Source organism: Nicotiana sylvestris, chromosome 4 (genome assembly GCF_000393655.2).
Source record: "Nicotiana sylvestris chromosome 4, ASM39365v2, whole genome shotgun sequence".
Lineage (NCBI taxonomy): Eukaryota > Viridiplantae > Streptophyta > Magnoliopsida > Solanales > Solanaceae > Nicotiana > Nicotiana sylvestris.
Window position 1 is genome coordinate 111176015 of NC_091060.1, and position 10073 is coordinate 111186087.

At 38.6% G+C, this 10073-nt stretch overlaps 1 protein-coding gene across 1 annotated transcript; it reads right to left on the reverse strand.

The window, feature by feature from the left end:
* Nucleotides 1-4164: 4164 nt before the first annotated feature.
* Nucleotides 4165-8998, reverse strand: LOC138890006 (uncharacterized). Its single transcript, XM_070173356.1, has 8 exons — nt 8917-8998; nt 8609-8809; nt 6394-6614; nt 6187-6279; nt 5833-6018; nt 4944-5789; nt 4534-4794; nt 4165-4422 (listed from the first exon to the last, which is right to left on the reverse strand). Exons 1-8 carry the CDS (start codon nt 8996-8998, stop codon nt 4165-4167), a joined length of 2148 nt encoding a protein of 715 aa, XP_070029457.1.
* Nucleotides 8999-10073: the final 1075 nt, after the last annotated feature.

Here is a 10073-nt window from a genome sequence, read left to right on the forward strand (position 1 = left end):
TTTGGAAGAATTTCATAAATTTTGGTTGAAGTGAATTTCAATGCTATCGATGTCCGTTTGGGACTTTGAGTCTGGGAATAGCTTCGTAAGGTGATTCTGGTATTGGGAGCGCGATCGAAAGTGAATTCGAAGGTCCGTAGGTCATTTTGGAGTCATTTGGCTAAAGATAGAAATTTGAAGGTTTTGAGAAGTTTGACCGGAAGTGGACTTTTTGATATCGGGGTCAGATTCAGATTCAGGAAGATGGAGTAGATCTGTAATGTCAAATATAACTTGTGTGCAAAATTTGAGGTCATCTGACGTGATTTGATAGGTTTAAGCAACGAAAGTAGAAGTTAAAAATTTTAAAGTTCATTAAGCTTGAATTGGAATGCGATTCATGATTTCGACGTTGTTTGATGTGATTTGAGGCCTCGAGCAAGTTCATATCATGTTTTGGGACATGTTGGTATAATTAGCTAAGGTCCCGAGGGCCTCGGGTGGAATTTGGAAGGTTAACGGAATGGAATTCGAACAAAGAAAAGCTGCTGAAATCTGTTGCAGAAGCTGTTCGCCAGAAACATTCTGATGCGAGGAATCGATTTCGGAAGCTCATATCTTGCAATCTATAAGGAATCTGAAAATTTAAAAAACATGAAAGTTGTACTTTCATTCTAGTTTTCAGAAAGATAAATCATTCATCATTTGGATATTTGTACAGAAAGTTATGATCGACTAAGTGAAGGCTGACAAAGTTGTTATGCAATTTCTCCATAAATTTCTGATGCGAGGAGCCTACTTTGGAAGCTTATATCTTGAAATCTATAAGGAATCTGAAAATGTACAAAATACGAAAGGTGTAGATCTTTGATTGTAGTTTCCATAAAGTTAAACCATTTATTATTTGGACATTTGTACTATAAGTTATGGTCCGTTGACTGAATGCTGGTAGTAGTTATTGTTTTGCCCGAAAATCAGGCAAAGTCGCATTTCATACATGCGACTTGCCGAGGCAGAATGCCTAAAAACGGGAGTCAGCCATTTTTTACTCGTTTTTGAGTTTTGACTCTCGGAGTTTTGCGATTTTTGGAGCTTTTAGAAGAGGGTTTTCACCTAGCACTTTGAGGTAAGTAATTTCTACACAACATGAGTTTAATACATAGATTATGGATAGATTAACATGTAAAAATTGATGAAATCAAGGGTTTAGATGAAAACCGAGGTTTTGTATAAAAATGATTTGATCACGAAAATGGTTATGGAATTTGGTAAAACCCATATATTTGACTTTATAAGGTTATGGGTAACAACTTTCTTCGAAAATTTTCGGAATTCGGGCATGTGGGCCCGGAGGTGAATTTTAGGAATCTTATATTTAGGGTTCGGTAATCACCTTAATAGTTGGAATATGAATTTTTGAACATGTATTGATTAGTTTATATACTATTTCATTAGTTTTGGATTGTTCTGCACCGAATTGAGGGCTTGAGCATAATCTTGGACCGGAAAGTGGGCTTCGGAGCGAGGTGAGTCTCCTTTCTAACCTTGTAAGAGGAAATTGTCCCCATAAGTGAATTAATTGTATTTGTGCTCCTATTTGTGGGGGCTACGTATGCAAGAGGTGATGAGAGTCCGTGCATAGCTACTATTATGTTTATGTCCGGGTAGTCTAGGACCCAGAAGTATGATATACTTGGAATATTTGTAATCTTTTTAATAGTTTGAATTGCTTAAATCACATCTAATTAGTAAATGAATTTCTAAAAAGATTAAACTTCATTTTCTTGAATTGTTAAAAGAGAATTAGCTTTTCTTTGGATAATTATTCCCTGATGAATTCTTGATTGACTGATTGTTGTGTTTATTTATATTTGACCGCGTCGCATGTATGATTCGCGAGCGGGGTAATAGATGCATCTATGGTTCGCGCCATTCGACCCTCTGGCAGTGCACATTTTAAATATTGTTGGATCGGGTCGTATGTCCACGGCATGATTTTCCCATGCTTGTATTGCTTGCCTTGGGATTTATAGATGTTGATATTTGCTCTCCCTGACTTGAGAATAAATGTATAAATAATGAAAAGGAATTTGGGAATTTTTTATAAAAGAAAGAATTGTTTACTTGCTTCATTCTGTTGAATTACAATCCTGTTATAAATCCTCGATTTATTGTATTATGGATGTATCATTATTGGATCACTAGTAATTGTCGAAGTCGACCTCTCGTCTCTAATTCTTCGAGATTAGACGGATACTTACTGGGTACACGTTGTTTTCGTACTCATGCTACACTTGCTGTACATTTTTGTTGCACAGGCACATGTATTCCTAGTGGCCTACTAGGCGTAGCAGCATCGATGATACGGGGACTAGGTGAGCTGCATTTCTCGAGGCGACTCGCAGCAAGTATAGTCTCTTTCAGCGTATTGTATTTACTTTCTGTCCAATTTGTATTCCAGACAGTTATTTTTCTTTATTCGATTCCTTAGTAAATTCTCATGTACTTGTGACACCGGATTCTGGGATGTCTATGGGAGTAGTCAGTATTTTGAAATTGTTAAAGATATCATTATTTATTTAGTGGAATTTATTCTTTATTATTTAAATGTATAAAAGAAGTGAATTCAGAAATATCTAAAATGAGAAATTACTAGTTATTTGTGTTGTCTTGCCTGACAATGGTGTACGGCGCCATCTTGACCCTTAGTAGATTTTGGGTCGTGACACTCGGCGGGACATCAGACTCGACCTCGAGGCTCCAAATAGGCAAGCTCGAGGCACTGATTATCACCTTGTTCTCAAGCTCTTATCTTGTTTCCAAGTCGTTCGCTTAGCATCAATTGCCTAACAACCAGCATAAAAATAGATCACATATTTTTAGAATCGCAAAATCAAATCTAATTGTAATTACCATTTTCAAGGTAAACACTATGATTTCATGTTGTATTTCCAAACTCATAAAGTTTGTTCCTGAATACACATCAGGTTCCTATGATGGTTCGATCTGCAGGTCGAGGAACCAGGTGACATACCTTGTTCCTTTCAAATTGATATAGCTCCTCTTGCATTGCTGTGATCCAGTGTGTATCTTTCAATGCTTATTTTATATTTTTGGGCTCTATTTAGGAGAGAAAGGTTGAAAAAGCAAGTGAGTTTCTTGCTTTTGATCTGGTTTGAACTCCTAAGTAAAGAGGAGTGATTATGTTGTCAAGAGGATGTGAACTTTTGAATCTCCAATTTGGTGCCTGAGTTTCATTGGTAGTGGAACCAGGTATGTCTGACTGGGGTTCTTGAGCACTTCTTACTTCACAAGGTTGAGTTCCTTGGACTGCATTAACAACTCTATTTTCAGCTTCAGTTGTTGTAATAGGGGGACCAGGTTCCTCTCCGATGGATGGAGATGTATTTGCATCATCTTCGATGGATTCCATGACATGGCTCATCATGTCTGCCTTTCCATTTGCCATGTCAATTACTTCACCTGGAATAGATAAGGGATCTCCATCTTGATCAACGTGTCGGTCCTTCTCACAGGAGAGGTGAGCTTCATCAAAGATTACATGTATGCTTTCTTCGACACATTGAGTCTTTTTGTTGTATACCTTGTAAGCTTTGCTTTGAGAAGAGTATCCCAGAAAAATTCCTTCATCACTACTGGCATCGAACTTTCCAAGAGCTTCCTTTCCATTGTAGTGAACAAAGCATTTACATCCAAAAGTTGTTAGATGTGTCAGCTTGGGCTTCCTTCCATTTAGTAGTTCATATGGAGTTTTGTTCAAAAGTGATATGATCATGCACCTATTCACTAAGTAGCACGCAATACTAACAACTTCTACCCAGAAATACTTTGCGATCCCACTGTCAATTAGTATTGTTCTTGCCATGTCTTCAAGAGTTCTATTCTTCCTCTCCACAACACCATTTTGTTGAGGTGTTCTTGGGGATGAAAAATTGTGAGTGATGCCATTTTCAGTACAGAACTCATCGAATACTCTGTCCCATGATCATACCTGATGCAGGCTACTTTATTACCTATCTTCACTTGGATCTTCTTAACAAAGGCAACAAACACTTCAAAGGTTTCATCCTTGGTCATAAGAAACAAAGTCCTGGTGAATCTGGAATAGTCATAAACTATCACAAAGATGTACTTATTTCCTCCTATGCTTGGCACCCTCATAGGTCAACATAGATCCATGTAAAGGAGATCAAATGGCCTTGCAGTGCTGACTTCCTTTTTGGGCTTGAATGAGGATCTGACTTTCTTTCCTTTTACACATGCATCACATACTTTGTGATCCTTGAAGCTTGACTTGGGCAGACCATGAACCAGGTCCTTCCTGACTAATTTGTTCAATAACGTGAAACTTGCATGACCGAGCCTTCTGTTCCATAATTCAACATCATCATCAACAGCACTTAGACAGCTTAGATCACCATTCTTCAGAGACTCAAAATCAGCTACATAGATATTCTTGTATCTTTTTTCCACTAGTACCACCTCACCAGTTACCAAGTTTGTGATTGTACAGACTTTTTACACAAATTCCACCTTGTTTCCCTTGTCACAGTTTTGGGAAACACTCAGCAGGTTGTACTTAAATATGTTCACGTAGTACACATTTTCAATTGAGTGAGAGAGAGACTTATCAATCCTTCCGACTCTCAGAATGTATCCCTTCTTGCCATTTCCAAAGGATACATTCCCTCCTTGCAGGGCATTAAGTGAAAGAAAATCATATGTGTTTCCAGTCATATGCTTTGAGCAGCCGTTGTCCATGTACCATTGTAGGCTGTTTCCTTTCACTCTTCCCTGCATAAGAAAAATTAGGAGTTAGCTTTAGGAACCCAAACTAATTTGGGTCCCTTGTAGTGAGGAATGGGGTGAATAAGGGATCTTTTGGTCCATGCAGTCATTATGCATTTTTTATATGAGGAACTAGGTTCTCTACCAATAGTTACTTTTACAGCAAAATATTTGTTTTTCTGTTGTAACTGAAATCTGGCCTTACAATTTTCTTTAAGGTGCCCATTGTTACCACAGTGAGTGCAGAGCCAATTGTCAGGTATAGTAACGTACTTGCTTTGAGGGTTGTAGGGAATCGTTTCCCTTTGAAACCCAATCCGCTGCCTCTTTCCCCCATTGTTGGTATACATGGCAGTGATAGCATCAGAGGACCAGGTCCATTTGATTGATTTTTCAAGATCACTCTTCACTCTATCTAGTTTTTCTTGAAGTTGTTTGTTTCTCTCAAACTCAGCACACGGACTAGACTTCACTAAATTTAACTCACTTTCAAGCTTAATGTGTGTCTCGCTTACAACTTCCTTTCCTTTTTTAGAACATTCAGACCTACTCTCCATTTCAAGTTCCCCAATTTTTTTTTTCAAATCTATTACCACCACTAGGAGGTCATCTCTCTCATGCTTATTGCTAACAACTTTCTCAATTAAGGCATCTTTTTCCATACTTATACTCTTAATGGTCTCTTTTAGGTCCGCCACAACAGCCATATGATCATCTCTTTCTTGTTCTACATATACAATTATTATATCTAAAACATCTCTTTCTTTCTTCAGGTTCTCAATTGTCTCCCTTAAATCAACTACAACTACAACTAGGTCATCTCTAGACTGTTCTGCTTCTCCTAGTTCAACTATTAAGACATATTTTCCATTTATAAGACTATGATAAGCATCGGTTAACACATTTGCCAAAGACATGAGTTTCTTAGGAGAATAAGATTTCAAATTTCTCTGAACATCCAGAAATTTTACCTCATCATCATCGTCATCTTCATCATCTGACTAGTCCATCAAAGCAAAATTGAATCATACTCGGTTGCTTCACTTCTACTGCCATCATAGAGTTGTTACCAGGTTCATCATCCTCTCCAAATTCAGATTCGCTTGATGAATCTCCCCATGCAGCAAGAGCTTGTCTCACGACATTGTCAGTGGCATTTTTTCTATTGAAGCATCTATCAGGAACCGAATTCCTTTTTGTTGCTTTATCAGAGTTGTTCTTGTACTGATCCTACTTTAGGAGAAGGCAATCTTTGATGAAATATCCTGGCTTACCACATTTATGACAAAGTTCATAATTCTTTAGCTTGCCTGAACTTTTCCTTTTTTGAAATGCCTCCATTCCGACTAACCATCTTCTTGAATCTTCTTGTCAGGCATGCCATATCACTATCCTTACCACTTGACCATTGCTTTTTATTTTGAGGGCCAGGTTTTTCTCCCTCTTGGGATCTCTTCTTTCACTGTCTTTCTTCTTCTTCATTTCATATGTCTTTAGATTGCCAACAAGTTCATCAATAGTTAGATCATTCAAGTCCTTCGCCTCTGTAATGGGATTTACTTTGCTTTCCTAAGAACTAGGCAGCACATTGAGGATTTTTCTAACCAGCTTGATTCTTGGAATAGTTTCACCAAGGGAGGGAAGCTCATTAATGATGGAGGTGAACCGGGTATGCATATCTTGAACAGATTCATCGTCTTTCATCCTGAACAGCTCGTATTTAGTTGTGAGCATGTTGATTTTGGATTGCTTGACCTGTGTTGTTACTTCGTGAGCTGTTTGAAGGGCTTCCCAGATTTTCTTTGGCTGACTGACATGCCGATATCCTGTTATATTCATCAGGACCAATGCCACACACTAGAATAAGTTCTTCTTTATGGCATTTCTATCAGCATCATTGAATTCTTTCCTTGTCTTGGGAATGGCTACAGCTGGGTCGCCAAGGTTTTTGGTAGGAACAAAGGGTCCATCGCATATGACATCCCATAGCTCAGAATCTTCAGCCATGATGAAGTCATGCATCCTAGTTTTCCACCATCCATAATACTATCCATTGAACCTTGGAGGTCTGTAAGCAGACTGGCCTTCTTCAAAGTTTGGAGGAGCAGCCATGAGGATCCTTTCTAGGTGTTAACCTGATAGAAAGAACCTGCTCTGATACAATTTGATAGAATATAGGAGTCCACCAAACTCTATAGAGAACCAGGTTCTCTATCAGGTTCAGAAGTACATACACACAATAGTAAATAAATGACAAGAAGAATTTTACGTGGAAAATTTCTAGCTCAACGGGATTAAAAACCACGACCTACCCTTGTAGGATTTCAACTTCACTATTGAGCAACTATTAGATTACAACCTATGCAACCTAGGAATTAACCTATTAATCCCTTACTAACTTGTAATACACCTATTACAAGCCACTTTGTACTGACTCTATTACAATGACTTTACAACATGACTAACTCTAGCCAAGACTCAAACATACAAGTTTAAGGTTTACAAAAGTGTTCCTACAAATTGCTTCTAAACAAGGTAAGAAGGAAATACAAACGAAGAACTATTAAAAAGTTACAACTCAACTAAGGACATAAAATGACTTGATATAGGAACTGGTCCGTAGTTGCTTTGCTCTTTGTTCTTGAAGCACTTGAAACTTTCTTGCTGGATAGTCACGTGAGGAGCTTGAGTAGAAATCTCTAAGTGTTCAAGTGAATGTGTTTTACCTCCCTTGGTGTTAATAATATATGTATGACCTAACATACAATCATGTAATCAATGTTGGTAAAAAGCCTTCCACTGAAAGTTGACAGCTGCACTATTCATGTACAGTAGCATGTGCAGGTAGAAACTTTCCAACTAGAGAGTTGACTTCATACAATCTCCTCGGAAACTGGTAGGGACCTATTCCCTCAGCTGTTCCTTCCATTCTGAGGAGTTGAATCATATCCCAAGGTGGCTCTCAATCTGGAACCTTGTGATCTTAAGGTCTTGTATATGTTACAGGTCCCTTATCTGGTTCTGGATAGTAAGTTTGTTAGATCATCAAAATATAAAGTAAAGTACTTATTACCAAAGTACTTGTAACCTATCAAAACCAATCTAAAACACATCCAAAACTCACCCGAGCCTTGGGGGTTCCGCACCAAACATTGACACAAGTCTAAAAATATCATACCAACTTGTTTGCGCGATCAAAGCACCAAAATAAAATCCGAAACCATGAATTGGATATCAAAATGCATACAATTCAAAAGAAAACTCAAAAACCTCTATAATCACAATCAAACGTCTGATTCCTATCAAACCAACTCGAAAAGACACCAAATTTTGCAGACAAGTTTGAAATAGCAAAACGCACCTATTACAAGTCCCAAAACCAAAATTCAACCCTGATAGCCATAAAGTCAACATATGGTCAAACTTAAGAAAATTTCTAAACCTGAAATTCTAACCTTTCGGCAAAACAAGTCAAATCAACCTAGGGATCTCCGAATTCAATTTCAAGCATACGCCCAAGTCCAAAATCATATTATGAACCTATCAGATCCATCAAAACACTTTTTGGGTCATTTTCAAAAAAGTCAAACCTAAGTCAACATTCCCAACTTAAGCTTCTAAACCAAGAACTAAAGGGTCCAAATCATTCCAAAACTTCCCTGAAATAAAACCAAAAATCCCCGTTAGTCATAAAACTACAAATGCACATGCAGGAAGATTCAAAAGGGGTATGGCCCAAATATAAAAAATGAATGGTCGGGTCGTTATATTCTCTCCTATTAAAACAAACGTTTGTTCTCGAACGTGCATAGACGCATACCTGAAGTGCCAAAAAGGTGAGGATAATGACTCTGTAGGTTGTGCTCGGTCTCCCAGGTCACCTCCTCGACCGGTTGACCCCTCCATTGAACCTTTACTAAAGCAATATTCTTTGTCCTTAACTTTCGAACATATCTGTCCAAGATAGCCACCTTCTCCTCAATGTAAGTCAAATCCTTGTCCAATTGGACGGGGCTGAAATCTAATACATGTGAAGATCACCATAATACATTTAGAGAATGGAAACATTGAACTCCGGGTGAACTCCCAATAAGTTTAGTGGCAATGCAAGTCTATAGGCTACCTCACCAACTCTCTCAAAGATCTTAAAATAACCAATATACCTAGCGTTCAACTTTCCCTTCTTCTCAAACCTCATCACACCCTTCATTGGTGAAATTCTAAGGAAAACCCTCTCTCCCACCATAAATGCTACATCACGAGCCCTCCGATCAACATAACTCTTCCGCCTAGACTGTGTTGTACGGAACCAACCCTAAATCAACTTGACTTTCTCCAAGGCATCCCAAACCAATTCAGTAAGCCTCCCTCGGCTCAGATCAACCAACTGGAGAACGACACTGCCTCCCATATAAGGCCTCATAATGAGCCATCTAGATACTTGATTGGTAGATATGGTTGTAGACAAACTCTACAAGCGGTATTAACTAATCCCATGAACCCCCAAAAATAATAATATAGTCATGTAGTATATACTCCAATATCTGAATGGTGCGCTCAGACTGTCCATCTATTTCGGGATGAAATGTCGGGCTCAGCTCGACCTTCCTGCCTAACTCACGTTGTATAGCTCTCTAGAAATGCGATGTGAACTATGTGCCTCGATCGGATATAATAGACACTAGCACACCATGAAGATGAACAATCTCACGAATATAAATCTAAGCCAGCTACTCTAAAGAGTAGGTAGTCACAACCGGAATAAAATGTGCAAATTTGGCCAGTTTGTCCACAATGACCGCACATTATCAAATTTTCTCAAGGTCCGTGGATGTCCTACTACAAAATCCATGGTGATATGCTCCCACATTCATTTTGAAATATTAAGCCTCTAAAGTGAACTGTCCGGTCTTTGATGCTCGTACTTCACTTGGTGACAGTTCAAACACCAAGCCACATACTCCACAATATCCTTCTTCATTCTTCTTCACCAGTAGTGCTGCCTCAAATCCTGGTATATCTTCTTTCCTAGATGAATAAAATACCCCGAACTGCGGGCCTCCTCAAGAATTAACTCAAGCAACCCATCCACATTGGGCACACAAATTCGACCCTACATCTGTAACACCCCATCAACTCCAACGGTAACCTCATTGGCTCATCGTGTTGCACTATGTCCTTAAGGACAAGCATGTGGGGATCATCATACTTACACACTTTGATGCACTCAAACAAAGAAGACCGAGAAACCATACAAGTAGGAACTCGACAAGGCTCCGAAACAT